The sequence below is a fragment of the Symphalangus syndactylus genome, chromosome 13 (assembly GCF_028878055.3).
Source record: "Symphalangus syndactylus isolate Jambi chromosome 13, NHGRI_mSymSyn1-v2.1_pri, whole genome shotgun sequence".
Lineage (NCBI taxonomy): Eukaryota > Metazoa > Chordata > Mammalia > Primates > Hylobatidae > Symphalangus > Symphalangus syndactylus.
In genome coordinates, this window is record NC_072435.2 from 94,903,556 (window position 1) to 94,921,898 (window position 18,343).

General features: G+C 39.5%; 1 protein-coding gene across 7 annotated transcripts in view; it reads right to left on the minus strand.

Moving 5' to 3' along the window:
• Nucleotides 1–18,343, minus strand: part of ANKS1B (ankyrin repeat and sterile alpha motif domain containing 1B) — a 1,261,284-nt gene that overhangs the window by 762,357 nt on the left and 480,584 nt on the right. For all 7 annotated transcript variants that reach the window (XM_055238636.2, XM_055238632.2, XM_055238630.1 and 4 more), the window contains exon 10: nucleotides 17,778–17,943. In XM_055238636.2, the coding sequence (XP_055094611.1) occupies nucleotides 17,778–17,943 (166 nt within the window). The remainder of the gene's footprint in view (nucleotides 1–17,777; nucleotides 17,944–18,343) is intronic.

Consider the following 18,343-nt stretch of genomic DNA (forward strand, 5'->3'; position numbering starts at 1 on the left):
CAAAAAGTTGATAAGGGACTCCTTCCGACCTCATCCTATGAGGCCAGCATCATCCTGATACTAAGACCTGCCAGAAGCACAACAAAAACAGGAAACCTCAGGCCGATATCCTTGATTAACATTGATGCAAAAATCCTCAACAAAATACTTGCAAACTTAATCCAGTAACAGACCAAAAAGCTAATCCACCACAATCAAGTAAGCTTCATCCCTGGGATGCAAGGTAGGTTCAACATACACAAACCAATAAATGTGATTAATCACATAAACAGAACTAAAGATAAAAAACACACGATTATCTCAATAGATGCAGAAAAGGCTTTCAATAAAATTCAACATAAAACCTCTCAATAAACTAGGTTTTGAAGGCACAGACCTCAAAATAATAAGAGCCATATATGACAAACCCACAGCCAACATCATACTGAATGGGCAAAAGCTGGAAGCATTCTCCTTGAAAACTGGCACAAGAAAGGATGCCTTCTCTCACCACTCCTATTTCACGTAGTATTGGAAGTCCTGGCCAGATCAATCAAGCGAGAGACAGAAATAAAGGGCATCAAAACAGAAATAGAGGAAGTCACACTATCCCTGTTTGCAGACAATATTGCCTCTTTCAGGAGCATGGAAAATAACTCGTCAAGGTTTCAACTGCACACTAGCCAGGATAATCTAAATTTAAATATTACAACGTATAAGCAAAAATAGTAGTTAAAAATCTGTATCTTTAATAGATGCAAGGTTATTGCAGAAGTTTAAGGAGGGTGATGCAATCAGATTTGTGATTTTAAGATTACTTCGACTGCAATGTGAATGATAAATTCACATTTCTACAAAGAAGATACAATCTACAGAATCTCTGGGACACAGCTAAGGAAGTGTTACAAGGGAAATAGGACTTTAGGAGACTATTATAATAGTCCAGGACAGTTATTGGTGGTGACAGAGATTAAGAGAGGCAGATGGATTTGAGAGATATTTAGGGATAGAAAGTTCCCTCATCCTACTGTTTATTCCAGTTAAAAGTCACAAGACCTGGCGCTTATCTGAATATGAGGAATTGATAGAGAGGGAAGTGGCAATAATGACCCTCAGGCTCCTGTAGCTGGATGAATAATTAAATCATTTGCTGAGATGAGAAATTCAGCATGAAGAAAAGGTCTGGGGGGAAAGATGTGGGAGTTTAGTTCTAGATATGCTAAGGTTGAGGTGCCCTTGGAGATATACAAGCAAATATATTAAGTAGACGATATTAAGTAGACATACAAGTAAAGATGTTAGGTGGATTGATAGATGGGCCTGGAGTTAAGAGAAGTGGTCTAGCCTGGAGATAAGTATTTGGGAGTCTTCAGCATGTTGATTGTAACAGAAGCCGTACTATAGATGAGATAATTTATAGAGAGAAAAAAGCAAAAAGAATAAAGAGGACTTTTCATGAGCCTTGAGGAACTCTCAACTTTTAGAGTCATGCAGAAAAATGTCAGCCATCACAATAGAGAAGGAGCACCGTGATAAGATGAAAATCTACCTTAGACAGCAAAGGGAAGAAAGGCTCTCCAGATGGAGGTGTCGCCAACCTGTGCTTCTGAGAGGTTAAGAAAAAGTGAGGATTGAGAAATGCCCTTTTTGATTTTGTGACATGAAGGTCATTAGTAACTTTAGACAGCACATTTCCACCGAGTAATGGGGAATAGACACCTGACTAAAGTGGGCTGAGAAGTGAAAACAAAGAAGGAAAATGAACGTATTGTGAGCACGGGAATAAAGAGAGAACAGTAGCTGAGTCGTCAAGTGGGATCAAGGAACTTTTCATTTATTGTTTACTTGTTTTTGCTGTTAGTTGTTCTTGTGGTTTGCTATTGCTTTTCAAATGATAAAGACCTGAGCAGATTTAATTGTTGATGTGCACAATGCAGTAAAAAAGGACAATTCACTTTGGGAGGCCGAGGCGGGCGGATCACGAGGTCAGGAGATTGAGACCATCCTGGCTAACACGGAGAAACCCCATCTCTACTAAAAATACAGAAAATTAGCCGGGCGTGGTGGCGGGCGCCTGTAGTCCCAGCTACTCAGGAGGCTGAGGCAGGAGAATGGGGTGAACCCGGGAGGAAGAGCTTGTAGTGAGCCGAGATCGTGTCCCTGCACTCCAGCCTAGGTGACAGAGGGACACTCTGTCACAAAAAAAAAAAAAAAAGGACAATTAAAATTATAGAGCAGAGAAAGACTGAATGCAGGGGTCAAATTCCTGAGAAGGAAAAGACCTGGCACATAGAAGATGGAGCCAACCTTGGGCAGGAGGAGGAAAATCCCCTGTATCTTAACAGGAGCGGGGAGTAAGAGGAAGGTTACAGGGCAGTTGCATTTAAACACCTAATGAAGGAAGTTAACAAAGTTCCATCTGGTAACTTCTATTTTCTTTATGAATTAAAATATGAGACCATCTGCTGAGAGTGAGAGACAAGGGAGGAAAAGCATCTCAGGATTGAGGAAAGCAACACAGAACAAAAGTGGAATGTGAAGCAGTATGGTAAGTCCACTCTACTTTTATGAGCATGAACTTATGAATTAATGAATGTTTACCTTGTTATTATACATACACTGACATTATAGGAGAAATTATGTTGCATAGGATAGCATACATGACATCATAAAGAACCTATATTCCCACATCATCAAATCATCAACTTAGCAGGAGTTCATTGTATTTTTAGAAATCTTACTAGTCTACAATTCATGTTATTCACACACAGTGCAAACAAAAGTGTGTGTATGTGTGTGTGTGTGTGTAGTTTATAATATTGCTTTCCAACTACAACACATTTCCACCAAGTTGAGCAAATTGAGATGATTATATTTTTTAATTGGTAAACTGTCCATATGGATGAAGGAGGCAGGTAATTCCCTTCAGGTACTGCTTCCCTTGATTTCTCTCTTTGCCCATCCGTGAACTAGCACTGGTTTACAAATTGATCATGTAGATATCTGCTTTAATAAATGGCTAAGACAGCACCGAGCACAGAACAAATGCCAAATAAATAATTACTGTTTGATAAAAGTGCTTCTTATCAGCAAGGCCAGTATTTGTATGTAAAATAATGCTTCCATGGGGCTCAAAAATAGTTTGCTCTCTTAAATGAGTTAAATATGCCCACAGAAATCATGTTGACACTACCCACTTGCTCAGCAGAGATAAACATTTGTTCTAGTCCAGTCTGAATTCATTTAATTTCAAAATTTTGGCATTAGAATTAAGGAAGTTTCACCATTCAAAAAATATTTAGGTATAAACAAGTTACAGAATCACCCTCACACTCCTACCTATTTCAGATGTTGCAGAAGGTATAGTAGAGTGTGGATTATTCACCAGATGGCATTTTCATTTCAGGTTAACCACAGTCCAGTAAGCACATTAGCAAATTGAACAGAGGTAACTAAGACCCACACTATCTTGGCATGCAGCTGCTGAATGTGTCCTTTTTTATCAGAGATCATCTATTCTCTTTCAACACGATTGGAAGCAGTCTTTGCTGGTGTTTTTGTAAATTGCTCATTAATCAAAATGGATTTATTGGGCATCCATAGTATACAAAGCCTATACTAAGTGATTCAAAATAACGGTTGCCTAGTTACCTTAAAATGGAAAAATTCCCCTAGGAAGGTTAAAATCAAAGGAAAAGGAGACAAGAAACCATTATATTTGATGACACCTGGCTATTTCATAAGGAATTTTACTGCCATTACAGCCATTTTCTTTTAAACATAATATCCATCCATTCATTCGTTCATTCAATTACTCATGCATTTTTTTTTTTTTGAGACGGAGTCTCGCTCTGTCGCCCAGGCTGGAGTGCAGTGGCGCAATCTCGGCTCACTGCAAGCTCCGCCTCCCGGGTTCACGCCATTATCCTGCCTCAGCCTCTCCGAGTAGCTGGCACTACAGGTGCCCGCCACCACGCCCGGCTAATTTTTTTGTATTTTTAGTAGAGACGGGGTTTCACTGTGGTCTCTATCTCCTGACCTCGTGATCCACCGGCCTCGGCCTCCCAAAGTGCTGGGATTACAAGCGTGAGTCACCGCGCCCGGCCCAATTATTCATTCATTTATGCAAGTGAGTCACCACTATAATTACACAAGGTCTTTTGCTTGATGCTATAAAGGAAACAAATAGGATTCAATAGTGGCCGCATAAACATGAGTCTTAGCAAATTCACCAAGCAAGTGCTAGACCACTATTGGTCTTTGTTTAATAAGTCCAGAACTAGAGCAATCTCATTCTTCACTTCATGTGAAATCTGTAGTCATGAGGCATTAGTAAAATGCTCCTTGGAAAGAGTATCCTTCATTTTCTGGTTGAATAGTAAAATCTTGCTGAATACAGATCTACTAATAAGTTGCTTTTATTTAAATTAAACTAGTACATCTGATAATTTTTTTTCCTGTGGTCACGATTAGATTTATTTTGTACTAGCCCTTCTAGTTTTTAATACAAGAGACCACAAAAAGGAAAGTTAACTTTGATTTTCTGAGCAAACGCATATTGTATACACATGAATACACAACGTTGCCAGTCACAACCAACCCTCAACTGCTCAGCCTCTGAGAGATGCAAGCCAGGCAGGTTGTGTGCTGTACTGTGGCCCAAGCATCCTCAATTGCCTCTCCCTATTGTGTACTGAATTTGTGTGCTCAGTTTTAATCCCTATATTAGTTACCTAGGGGTGCTTTAACAAACTACAACCATCCCTCAGTGTCCAAGGGGAAATGGATTCCAGACTCCCTATTGAGGGGGATTGGGTATTTGAGGATACCCAAATCCATGGATGCTTAAGTCTCTTCTATAAAATGGTGTAGTGTTTACATATAACCTATGCACATCCTCCTGGATACTTTAGATCACCTTTAGATTACTTGTAATACCTAATGCTACATAAATGGTTGTTATACGGTGTTTGCTTTTTTTTGGCTTTTTTCTTTTTATTATTACTATACTTTAAGTTTTAGGGTACATGTGCACAATGTGCAGGTTTGTTACATATGTATCCATGTGCCATGTTGGTGTGCTGCACCCATTAACTCGTCATTTAGCATTAGGTATATCTCCTAATGCTGTCCCTCCCCCCTCCCCCCACCCCACAACAGTCCCCGGAGTGTGATGTTCCCCTTCCAGTGTCCATATGTTCTCATTGTTCAATTCCCACCTATGAGTGAGAAGATGCGGTGTTTGGTTTTTTGTCCTTCAGATAGTTTACTGAGAATGATGGTTTCCAGTTTCATCCATGTCCCTACAAAGGCGGGAAATCCATGTCCCTACATTTTTTATGGCTGCATAGTATTCCATGGTGTATATGTGCCACATTTTCTTAATCAAGTCTATTGTTGTTAGACATTTGGGTTGCTTCTAACTCTTTGCTATTGTGAATAGTGCCACAGTAAACATACGTGTGCATGTGTCTTTATAGCAGCATGATTTATAGTCCTTTGGGTATATACCCAGTAATGGGATGGCTGGGTCAAATGGTATTTCTAGTTCTAGATCCATGAGGAATGGCCACACTGACTTCCACAATGGTTGAACTAGTTTACGGTCCCACCAACAGTGTAAAAGTGTTCCTATTTCTCCACATCCTCTCCAGCACCTGTTGTTTCCTGACTTTTTAATGATGGCCATTCTAATTGGTGTGAGATGGTATCTCATTGTGGTTTTGATTTGCATTTCTCTGATGGCCAGTGATGATGAGCATTTTTTCATGTGTTTTTTGGCTGCATAAATGTCTTCTTTTGAGAAGTGTCTGTTCATGTCCTTCGCCCACTTTTTGATGGGTTGTTTGTTTTTTTCTTGTAAATTTGTTTGAGTTCATTGTAGATTCTGGATATTAGCCCTTTGTCAGATGAGTAGGTTGCAAAAATTTTCTTTCATTTTGTAGGTTTCCTGTTCACTCTGATGGTAGTTTCTTTTGCTGTGCAGAAGCTCTTTAGTTTAATTAGATCCCATTTATCAAGTTTGGCTTTTATTGCCATTGCTTTTGGTGTTTTAGACATGAAGTCCTTGCCATGCCTACGTCCTGAATGGTATTGCCTAGCTTTTATTCTAGGGTTTTTATGGTTTTAGGTCTAACATGTAAGTCTTTAATCCATCTTGAATTAATTTTTGTATAAGGTGTAAGGAAGGGATCCAGTTTCAGCTTTCTACATATGGCCAGCCAGTTGTCCCAGCACCATTTATTAAATAGGGAATCCTTTCCCCATTGCTTGTTTCTGTCAGGTTTGTCAAAGATCAGATAGTTGTAGATATGTGCCATTATTTCTGAGGGCTCTGTTCTGTTCCACTGATCTGTGTCTCTGTTTTGGTATCAGTACCATACTGTTTTGGTTACTGTAGCCTTGTAGTATAGTTTGAAGTCAGGTAGCATGATGCCTCCAGCTTTGTTCTTTTGGCTTAGGATTGACTTGGTGATGCGGGCTCTTTTTTGGCTCCATGTGAACTTTAAAGTAGTTTCTTCCAATTCTGTGAAGAAAGTCATTGGTAGCTTGATGGGGATGGCATTGAATCTATAAATTACCTTGGGCAGTATGGCCACTTTCACGATATTGATTCTTCCAACCCATGAGCATGGAACGTTCTTCCATTTGTTTGTATCCTCTTTTATTTCATTGAGCAGTGGTTTGTAGTTCTCCTTGAAGAGGTCCTTCACATCCCTTGAAAGTTGGATTCCTAGATATTTTATTCTCTTTGAAGCAATTGTGAATGGGAGTTCACTCATGATTTGGCTCTCTGTTTGTCTGTTATTGGTGTACAAGAAGGCTTGTGATTTTTGTACATTGATTTTGTATCCTGAGACTTTGCTGAAGTTGCTTATCAGCTTGAGGAGATTTTGGGCTGAGATGATGGGGTTTTCTAGATATACAATCACGTCATCTGCAAACAGGGACAGTTTGACTTCCTCTTTTCCTAATTGAATACCCTTTATTTCCTTCTCCTGCCTGATTGCCCTGGCCAGAACTTCCAACATTATGTTGAACAGGAGTGGTGAGAGAGGGCATCCCTGTCTTGTGCCAGTTTTCAAAGGGAATGCTTCCAGTTTTTGCCCATTTAGTATGATATTGGCTGTGGGTTTGTCATCGATAGCTCTTATTATTTTGAGATACGTCCCATCAATATCTAATTTATTGAGAGCTTTTAGCATGAAGGGTTGTTGAATTTTGTCAAAGGCCTTTTCTGCATCTATTGAGATAATCATGTGGTTTTTGTCTTTGTTTCTGTTTCTATGCTGGATTACATTTATTGATTTGCGTATGTTGAACCAGCCTTGCATCCCAGGGATGAAGCCCACTTGATTATGGTGGATAAGCTTTTTGATGTGCTGCTGGATTCGGTTTGCCAGTATTTTATTGAGGATTTTTGCATCAATGTTCATCAAGGATATTGGTCTAAAATTCTCTTTTTTGGTTGTGTCTCTGCCTGGCTTTGGTATCAGGATGATGCTGGCCTCATAAAATGAGTTAGGGACGATTCCCTCTTTTTCTATTGATTGGAATAGTTTCAGAACGAATGGTACCAGATCCTCTTTGTATCTCTGGTAGAATTCGGCTATGAATCCATCAGGTCCTGGAGTCTTTCTGGTTGGTAAGCTATTGATTATTGCCACAATTTCAGAGCCTGTTATTGGTCTATTCAGAGATTCAACTTCTTCCTGGTTTAGTCTTGGGAGGGTGTATTTGTCGAGGAATTTATCCATTACTTCTAGATTTTCTAGTTTATTTGCGTAGAGGTGTTTGTAGTATTCTCTGATGGTAGATGTATTTCTGTGGGATCGGTGGTGATATCCTCTTTATCACTTTTTATTGCATCTATTTGATTCTTCTCTCTTTTCTTCTTTATTAGTCTTGCTAGCAGACTATCAATTTTTTTGATCTTTTTAAAAAACCAGCTCCTGGATTCATTAATTTTTGAAGGGTTTTTTCTGTCTCTATTTCCTTCAGTTCTGCTCTGATTTTAGTTATTTCTTGTCTTCTGCTAGCTTTTGAATGTGTTTGCTCTTGCTTTTCTAGTTCTTTTAATTGTGATGTTAGGGTGTCAATTTTGGATCTTTCCTGCTTTCTCTTGTGGGCATTTAGTGCTATAAATTTCCCTCTACACACTGCTATTCTTGAATGTGTCCCAGAGATTCTGGTATGTTGGGTCTTTGTTCTCATTGGTTTCAAAGAACATCTTTATTTCTGCCTTCATTTCGTTATGTACCCAGTAGTCATTCAGGAGCAGGTTGTTCAGTTTCCATGTAGTTGAGCGGTTTTGAGGGAATTTCTTAATCCTGAGTTCTAGTTTGATTGCACTGTGGTCTGAGAGACAGTTTGTTATAATTTCTGTTCTTTTACATTTGCTGAGGACAGCTTTACTTCCAACTATGTGGTCAATTTTGGAATAGGTGTGGTGTGGTGCTCAAAAAAATGTATATTCTGTTGATTTGGGGTGGAGAGTTCTGTAGATGTCTATTAGGTCCACTTGGTGCAGAGCTGAGTTCAATTCCTGGATATCCTTGTTAACTTTCTGTCTCATTGATCTGTCTAATGTTGACAGTGGGGTGTTAAAGTCTCCCATTATTATCGTGTGGGAGTCTAGGTCTCTTTGTAGGTCACTCAGGACTTGCTTTATGAATCTGGGTGCTTCTGTATTGGGTGCATATATATTTAGGATAGTTAGCTCTTCTTGTTGAATTGATCCCTTTACCATTATGTAATGGTCTTCTTTGTCTCTTTCGATCTTTGTTGGTTTAAAGTCTATTTTATCAGAGACTAGGATTGCAACCCCTGCCTTTTTTTGTTTTCCATTTGCTTGGTAGATCTTCCTCCATCCCTTTATTTTGAGCCTATGTGTGTCTCTGCACGTGAGATGGGTTTCCTGAATACAGTACACTGATGGGTCTTGACTCCTTATCCACTTTGCCAGTCTGTGTCTTTTCATTGGAGCATTTAGCCCATTTATATTTAAAGTTAATATTGTTATGTGTGAATTTGATCCTGTCATTATGATGTTAGCTGGTTATTTTGCTCGTTAGTTGATGCAGTTTCTTCCTAGCCTTGATGGTCTTTACAATTTGGCATGTTTTTGCAGGGGCTGGTACTGGTTGTTCCTTTCCATGTTTAGTGCTTCCTTCAGGAGCTCTTTTAGGGCAGGCCTGGTGGTGACAAAATCTCTCAGCATTTGCTTGTCTGTAAAGGATTTTATTTCTCCTTCACTTATGAAGCTTAGTTTGGCTGGATATGAAATTCTGTGGTGAAAATTCTTTTCTTTAAGAATGTTGAATATTGGCCCCCACTGTCTTCTGGCTTGTAGAGTTCCTGCTGAGAGATCAGCTGTTAGTCTGATGGGCTTCCCTTTGTGGGTAACCCAACCTTTCTCTCTGGCCATCCTTAACATTTTTTCCTTCATTTCAACTTTGGTGAATCTGACAATTATGTGTCTTGAAGTTGCTCTTCTCAAGGAGTATCTTTGTGGCATTCCCTTTATGTCCTGAATCTGAATGTTGGCCCGCCTTGCTAGATTGGGGAAGTTCTCCTGGATAATATCTTGCAGAGTGTTTTCCAACTTGGTTCCATTCTCCCCGTCACTTTCAGGTACACCAATCAGACATAGGTTTGGTCTTTTCACATAGTCCCATATTTCTTGGAGGCTTTGTTCATTTCTTTTTATTCTTTTTTCTCTAAACTTCCCTTCTCACTTCATTTCATTCATTTCATCTTCCATCACTGATACCCTTTCTTCCAGTTGATCGCATCGGCTACTGAGGCTTCTGCAGTCTTCACGTAGTTCTCGAAACTTGGCTTTCAGCTCCATCAGCTCCTTTAAGCACTTCTCTGCATTGATTATTTTAGTTAAACATTCGTCTAATTTTTTTTCAAAGTTTTTAACGTCTTTGCCATTGGTTTGAATTTCCTCCTGTAGCTCAGAGTGGTTTGATCATCTGAAGCCTTCTTCTCTCAACTCATCAAAACCATTCTCCATCCAGCTTTGTTCCGTAGCTGGTGAGGAACTGCGTTCCTTTGGAGGAGGACAGGCACTCTGCTTTTTAGAGTTTCCAGTTATTCTGCTCTGTTTTCTCCCCATCTTTGTAGTTTTTTCTACTTTTGGTCTTTGATGATGGTGATGTACAGATGGGTTTTTGGTGTGGTGTCCTTTCTGTTTGTTAGTTTTCCTTCTAACAGACAGGACCCTCAGCTGCAGGTCTGTTGGTGTTTGCTAGAGGTCCACTCCAGACCCTGTTTGCCAGGGTGTCAGCAGCGGTGGCTGCAGAACAGTGGATTTTCGTGAACCGCAAATTCAGCTGTCTGATTGTTCCTCTGGAAGTTTTGTCTCAGAGAAGTACCCGGCCGAGCGAGGTGTCAGTCTGTCCCTGCTGGGGGGTGCCTCCCAGTGAGGCTGCTCGGGGGTCAGGGTCCCACTTTAGGAGGCAGTCTGCCCGTTCTCAGATCTCCAGCTGCATGCTGGGAGAACCACTACTCTCTTCAAAGCTGTCAGACAGGGACATTTAAGTCTGCAGAGGTTACTCGGTATTTTCTTTAGACAATGATGACAAGAAAATAAGTCTGTACATGTTCAGTACAGACCCAACCATCCATTTTTGCTTCTGACATATTTTTAATTTGTAGTTGGTTGAATCCATGGATGTGGAACTCACAGATACAGAGGGCCGACTATACTAGTAACTGGGTGGCTTAAACAATAGAAATGTATTGTGTCATAGCTTTTAAGGATAGAAGTCCAAACTCAAGGTGGCAGGGATGGTTCCTTCTGTGGGCTGTGAGGGAAGGATCTGTCCCAGGCCTCCTTGGTTTGCGAATGGCTGCTTTTTCCTGGTATATCTTCACATTGTCTTCCTTCTATGGGTGCCTGTCTCTGGGTCTACATTTCCCTTAAATAAGGATACTGGTCATATTGGATTAAGGTCCACTTAATGGCTTTATTTTAACTTGATTATCTTTACAAAGACTCTATATCCAAATTCCCCAAATAAGATCATATTCTAAAGTACTATAGGTTAGGATTCCAACCTTTCTTTTTGGGGGCATAATATGAGGGTGTACACAATTAATCTATAACAGTCCCTCTTAAGACTTGGTCACCCCTCAGTCTTTCTCTTTCTCTCTCTCTCTCTCTCTCTCTCTCCACCCCCACCTCCACTGCCCCATCTCTCCAGGAAATCTTCATGCAGTTCTTGTATAGAGTAGTAATGCCCATTTTATCTGTAAGCCTAAGCCACGCTACCTAACACAGTTAACCTAAAGCATTGAATGCATTCCCTGAAGTACAATTCTCAAATTTCCTTGGCTCCTTATTGTCCAAGTGTCAGCATTCTCAAGGTGACAAGGATGAGCTTTACTCCTACGTGCTTCTCAGCTTTGTTTTCCCTTGCCCTTCTCTGCTGCAATTGTCTTTGTTCTGGCCACTGTCATTTCTTGCTGAGTATACACACTGATTTGCTAATGAATCTTCCTGCTTTCAACTTCATCTCTCTCCAATCTATACTCCACACATTGCTTCCAGAGGGATTATTCTAAAACAGAAACCTGATCATGCCATGTTCACTTCTGCTGTCAGATGAAATCCAAACTTCTGCCTGTTACTCCTTGTTCTTTATGCATTCTACCCTAGTATCATTCTATGCTCTAACCATGCCAAGTGGGCATAGTCTCTGAATGTACTCTGTTCTTCCACCCCCTCTGCATCTCTGCACACACTGTCCCTTGCCTGGAGTGCCATACCTTATTCATCTATTTAACTTCTCCTTCTTTGAGGCTAGCAAATCATGTAGCACCTCCTCCCACAAGCCTTCCTTCATTCACATTCCTCCCCTTCTACTCTCCCAGAGCACCCTATGCTTATCTTGTTCATTGCCCTTATTATCCTTAATTTTAACACATTCTGAGCTCCTAAAGGTCAGTACTTATACCTTTTGCTCTGTTCCTTATGCAATATTTAGCACAATGCCTAGAACATCAGAGGTACTCAGTAAGTGCTTATTGAATGGATCAGGAACTATAGGGTATTTACCCACCAAGATCAATTTGAGGGTCTCTAAAAGACTCATGTGCATCAAGAAATGTCTCCACATTTGCAAATTCTATCTTTAGTCAATAAAGAATTTAGTAACAAAGGGAATACATCAGTAACTCCAAGAGAGGTCAGTAACTTCCCTGAGTTCTCCAGATCAGTTAGTTGGCCCTAAGGGGGAAATGCATAGCTAGGTATGAGTCATAAGGGACTAGTCATAGCAGTTGAGAGACTTGGAAGTAATAGGATTGATGCAAAACCTAAACTATGGGTTAATGGAATCAACAGAGGAAAAAATGCAAACTATTTCCTTACCTAACCAGAAAAGAACAGTTATGTTGATGCTCTCCTCTACCTGCTATAGTGCTTATGGGGGGCAATTCTGTGGGGCTGAGTGGCTAAGGTTTCATATAAAATTGCATAGAAACTGTTTTGATCTATATTCATCCCAATTCTAATCATTTTTTAAAAACCACAAAATTTCCCTTTAAATTCTGGACTCCTTTACCTTAGAATTCATGATCACAGCCCAAAGATTATCAATTATTATGAATTAAGCCTGGGTCAACTGAGCAAACTGGCTTCTTCTATACTAAACCCAAGTGGTCAAACACAATTGGAGGAAGTTATATAGCCATGCAAACTAAGTCTTTACTCAATTTTAACAACAACAACAAACTTGGGCATTGTAGGAGTTTATATTTTCCGAAAGTGGCTGCAAGAATATCTTCTTATAATGTGACTTTAGTTAACACTCCATCAAGGGGAGGCAAGAATTAAATTCCCTCCACTTAAATGTGGGCAGGCTTTTGACTACAATGGAAGTGATGTTGCCTTCTGATGACTCATTCTCTTAGAATGTTTGCTTAGAATCCCATCACAGACCGCGAGAAAGTCCAAGTAGGCCATGCCAGCGATATGAGTATGGATCTTGAGAATAAAACCTCCAGACCCCAGTTAAGCTTCCCCCGTTGACACCACATGGAACAGAGACAAGCTATCCCTGCCAAGCTCTCCCCAAATTGCAGATTTAAAAGCAAAACAAATGACTGTTGTTTTCACTCACTAAGCTTTGGAGTGGTTTGTTATGCAGTGACAATAACCAGAATAGATTTCGATAGTTGGATATGGGGTGCTGCCAAAACAAAAACTTAAAATATGTGGCATTAGCACTGAGATTGGGCAGCAGACAGAAACTGGAAGAGCCCCAAAGCCAGTGCCTGTCAAGCCAAAAGGGCCAAGGAAGGAATGGATTTGTGGAAGCCTTAAAAGCTGTAAGAAAGGTGTTGGTGAAAGCTTAATGGAAAGAAAATGTAACTGGAAGCTGAAACAAAGTTTCTTCTCTCTCTGCAGTGTTTTACCTAGATCTGTGGCAAAAATCTAAGACTCACTCCCTCTCTCTGTGCATGTACAAAGAAGAGGTTCGGTAAGCAGGGTGACGACAGCCTTCAACAAGCCAGGAAGAGAGCCCTCACCAGAACCTGACCATGCCGGTACCCTGCAGATTTCCAGCCTCCAGAACAAGGAGATAATACAAATGACGCAGCTTCCTCTTAGTTCTCTGGGGATGCTTGCTCTCAGAATCCAGCCAGTAGTCAGGAGGAAACCCAAGCAGTGCCTGGAGAGCAAAAAAGGCCTCCAGTCCATCGCCTTAGCCAAGTTACTGGTATATAGCCAAAACTAATTTGCCAGCCGTGTGAGTTGGCCATCTTAAAAGTGTTCCTCTATTCCCCAGTTGAACAGCCCGAGATCATAAGATATGACACAGATAAGCAGTCCCTGACAGGCCCTGTCAAACTTGCAGATTTGTGAGCAAAATAAATGACTGATGTCAGTTTGTTTTGGGGTGGCCTGTTAATAACAATAGATAACTGATACAGGCATCATCTCCTTTATGTCTTCCTCGAGCTCCAGGTAAGGTTAAGTACTCCCCCATTTTTGCTCCCAAAGAACTCTTTGTGAAACATTATCTTAGCAATTATTGTGCTCTGTTGAATTTAACTCTTCACTTGTCTACCTCTTCGAGCTCAAGGGTAATACCATGCTTTTTGAAAAATTACCTCCTCAAATATATTATGTTTGTCACATTCTCTCTTTCTTCTCCTCTGGAACTTTGATTAGACATGAAAACTTTGCAGTATATCTTTCAAGTCTCTCAGCTTCTCTTTCATATTTTCCACATTTTTGTCTCTGTGCAACATTCTGAAAAATTTCTTCTGGCTTAATTTCCAGTTCACTATATCTCTCTTCAGCTGAATCTCATCTGCTGCTCCACTCATTCATTGAGTTTTAAATTGCATGTGTGTATGTGTAAGTAATTGGAATTTTTTTCATTTCTAAAAGCTTTTTTTTCCTCTCCAATATGCTAGGTCATTTTCTTTTAGTTTCTATTCCCAAAAAATACCTTCAGGCTCACTTTTTCTTTATAATGGCACAGTCATTTTATAATCTACATCTACTAATTCCAATATTTGAAAGTGCTTAAGGTGTGGATTGGCATTTCCTTGTTTTTGTTGGTTCCTGTTGGGGTTTCTTTCCCTATAGGCTTAATTATCAGAAACTGCTAATTTTAATAATAGGAAAATTATTCATAGAAATTCTTTGGGGTCGTGGAGGAGAGTATATTTCTCTCCAGAGGGATTACATTTGCTTCCACTTGATACCTGAGGGTGTAACTTTAAATGCATGAATTGACATTTTTTGGACCACTAAGGTGATACGAATTTTGGGCGGCAATCTGTGAGGGCTAGTTAGTAGTAATAACTCTTCAGGAATTTCCCACCCCCTGACCTGCCTTGTTCTGCTCACAACAAATCATCTTTCCTTGGAGTCCCCTTGGGGTGGGGAATACAGGATTACCTCTGATTCCTCTGAGGGTGTAGCCCTTGGAATCCTAGTTCTATGGAGGAAGGATTTCCTATTACAGTCCCTGAGCTGTACAGGCTGTGCAGATATTTGTTTTCTGTTTCCAAAGCCACAGAAGCCTTGAGCACTGAAGTTCATTAGCAGGTTCAGTAAGTTCCCCCAGGACAAATGTGGCGTTAGTGCGGCATTTATTTCCTACCCTCACCAATGTTTTGGCTTGATTATTTCTTACTAACCAACTAATAAAAAGAAATTCCTAATTTAGATGTGATTCCATTTCTGTAATTTTCATATCAGCTTTCTGATACTTTTAAGAAGTTTTTTTCTTTTCTATATTGTATCCAGCATTTTTATTTGTTTTCAGCAAGAGTTGACCTGAGCCTGATCAGCCTTGTTATCTGTGTCCATGTCATTTTCATCCTTGTATCCTCAGCATTCAGAATTGTGCGCTAGCATGCATAAGAACTCAATTAGTTTTTGACTACTTAATCAATACATAGCTGTGTCTTCAATTTTGCATTCCTTCCTCTATCACCCCGATATTCCCCTACCCTCTGTGCCCCAATTAAAGTTCTTTCACATTTTGCATATCTATTTCCTGCATTTTCCTATTTTAATGAAGCTTTCCCCCCTGAATATGCTATTTCCCTCATTATCTCTCTTACAGAAAAGTTCTCATTCTTGTCAACTTCCATAGCCTGGGGTCAGCATTGTTTTCATTCTCCATGACTGCTGTGGGTCACTTTCTATTATTTTGCCTTCATCCAAAATCTGATGCTCATCTGAAGTTTACACTATTCTATTATAACATTCTTTTTGTAATTGTATTGCTATCATATGTGGACCTCCAGTCATATCTCTACATTTCTTGAGGGTTTCAGTACTTGATTCCCAATATCTACCCCACCTCATCCCCTAGTACAATGCGGCACTATAGCATAGTGTTTAAGAGCACAAGTTAGACAACTCAAGGTCAAGTACCAAATCCACCCCTCATTAACATGTAACCTTGGGAGGCCAGCTAGTGTTTCAATGCCTCAGTTTCCTTATCTGTAAAATGAGAATAATGATATTAGTACCTCACAGCATTGTGAGAATCATATGGAATAATGCATATAAAGCACTTAGAACAGTATCTGCCACATAATAAATGCTCAATAAATTTACTATTTTCATTACTACATTCTTACCTTAAAAGTCTTCCTTCTGTATGTTTATGATTCATTAACACCCTAGCCTCAGTACTGCTCAAAAATCCATTTTTTCACTTATACAAAATTCCCTAGACTATTATGTATAATGGCTTTTCTGAATTTTATTTACTTATTTATTTAGAGACAGGGTGTCACTGTGTCACCCAGGCTGCAGTGCAGTGGTGTGACCATGGTTTACTGCAGCCTTGACCTCCCAAACTCAAGCAATCCTCCCACCTCAGCCTCCTGAATGGCTGGGACTACAGGCGTGTGCCATCATGTCCAGCTAATTTTTTAATTGTTTGTAGCGATGGGGTTTCACCAGGTTGCCCAGGCTAGTTTTGAACTCCTGAGCTCAAGTGATCCACCCACCTTGTCTAGGATTACAGGCATGAGGTAGTGTCTGTAATAGGCTAGTGCTAAGAATACAGGCATGAGCCATCGCTCCTGGACTGAATTTTAATTTCACCCTTCTTAAGATCTAGCTCTTACTTTTAGCCAATAACCTTTTATCTTACCCAGAAATTGAATCCATTTGAAAATAAATATTTCAGAATTTCTCTATATTCATAACCATGCTGTCTTCTCGCTACTCTCTGGGGAAGCAAGATCTGTGTTTCCCTAAACTAGCTGAGTCTTAACTTCTACCCATTCTGTTCTGTCTTTTTATTCTTTATCTTCAATACCTTGCTCTACCAGAAAATACCTCTAAACTTGATCAAGCCTTATTTATCCTAACATAAACTAGCTATTTCCCTCTTGCACCTGCTTTCTTCTTATGTTACTATCATACCTCTTCTTCCAATCTCCTTGAAAGAGTCATCTGTACTCTCTACTCCATTTCCCAGTGTCTTATTTCCCATTTCCCAATGTCTCACTATTAACTTCCAGACATCTACTTTTACCACATTACTTCTAAAATTTACTATTCAAAAGTAAGTTGCAGTTGCATTACCAAACCAAAAAAAAAAAAAGCCTCTCTTCAGAACTTTTCTTACAACTCCTTCGCAGCATTAAATATATTGACCATCCACTTGAAAATTTCCTCCTTCGTTAGCTTTCATGTAATCACTCTGTATTCTTTCTTAAGGTAATAGAAAGAAACTATAATGGCAGTCAAAAATCCATGTTCAAGCATAGGCCCCACTATTGCTCTTAAAACTCTAATTTCTTTATCAGCAAAATAGGGATAATATTTGTCTTGCTTTGTTCACTAGTTTGTAATGCAAAAAAAAATAAAATAATGAATCTGATAATGCCATAAAAGACATGAAATATATAAAGCAGCTAAGTAAGATTTGATAACTTGGTAACAGACAGGCTACAGAAAATGATACAAAAAGACTCTTGCTACCCAATTGGCTATGAACTCCCGAAGGACCCAAAGCTGTGTATCTCACCTGGAAGGTTTTTTTAGTATTAAAAGGTTTCAAAGCATCTTCATCAAAGCATTACCATGTCCATTATGGCTTTTACCAGGAAGTTAGGAGACTTCAAATAAAAAACCCTCTGACCTACCTGGACTCACTTCAAAATGAAAAAATAATTATTGGAACTACATTGGGGGAACTTCCATTTCGATAACATAGTAGGAAATCAAAATGTTAATGATGCATCTTCACATGAACAAGCAAGTAAATTGAATCAGGCCAATTATGAGTAAGAGATATTACCAGTTCTTGGGGAAGGTGCCCTTGCAATTTCTAAGGAGCAAGGTTTCTTTGTAACAGCTGTGTCCATGAGATCACACAGAAAGTTCTCATTTTCTGAAGGAAATGTATCCAGAGAAGCAGATGGTACAATTTCCATAGTGTAATTTCTCTTCTTTGGATAGGACTCCTGAAAATAAGAAAAAATAAAAACAGCTTTGTGATGAAGAAACAGCCTTGTTTAATTTATAAAAACTAGAAAAGATAATCAGGTTCATTAGTTCTTTCCAAAGTGATTGACAGCTGACGATTCATCTGTTTGAATAAATTATAGAATCATGTAAACCCAATATCAGTGATATTTTTAAGGGTCCTCATAATTTAAAAGGACTGAATTTATTACTGAATTAGTAAAGGTATTGCCCTTTTTTGTAATATATATCTATTATCTAGTTATGGCATAAACTGTTGGTTAACTAATCAACAGTCATTCCCAAGACTCTACTCCTTTGCCAGCCTCCTGGAGACAGCCATATAACTCAACTTTGGCCCATTAGATGTAAGACGAAGTTTGCTAAAAGGCTCGTGGA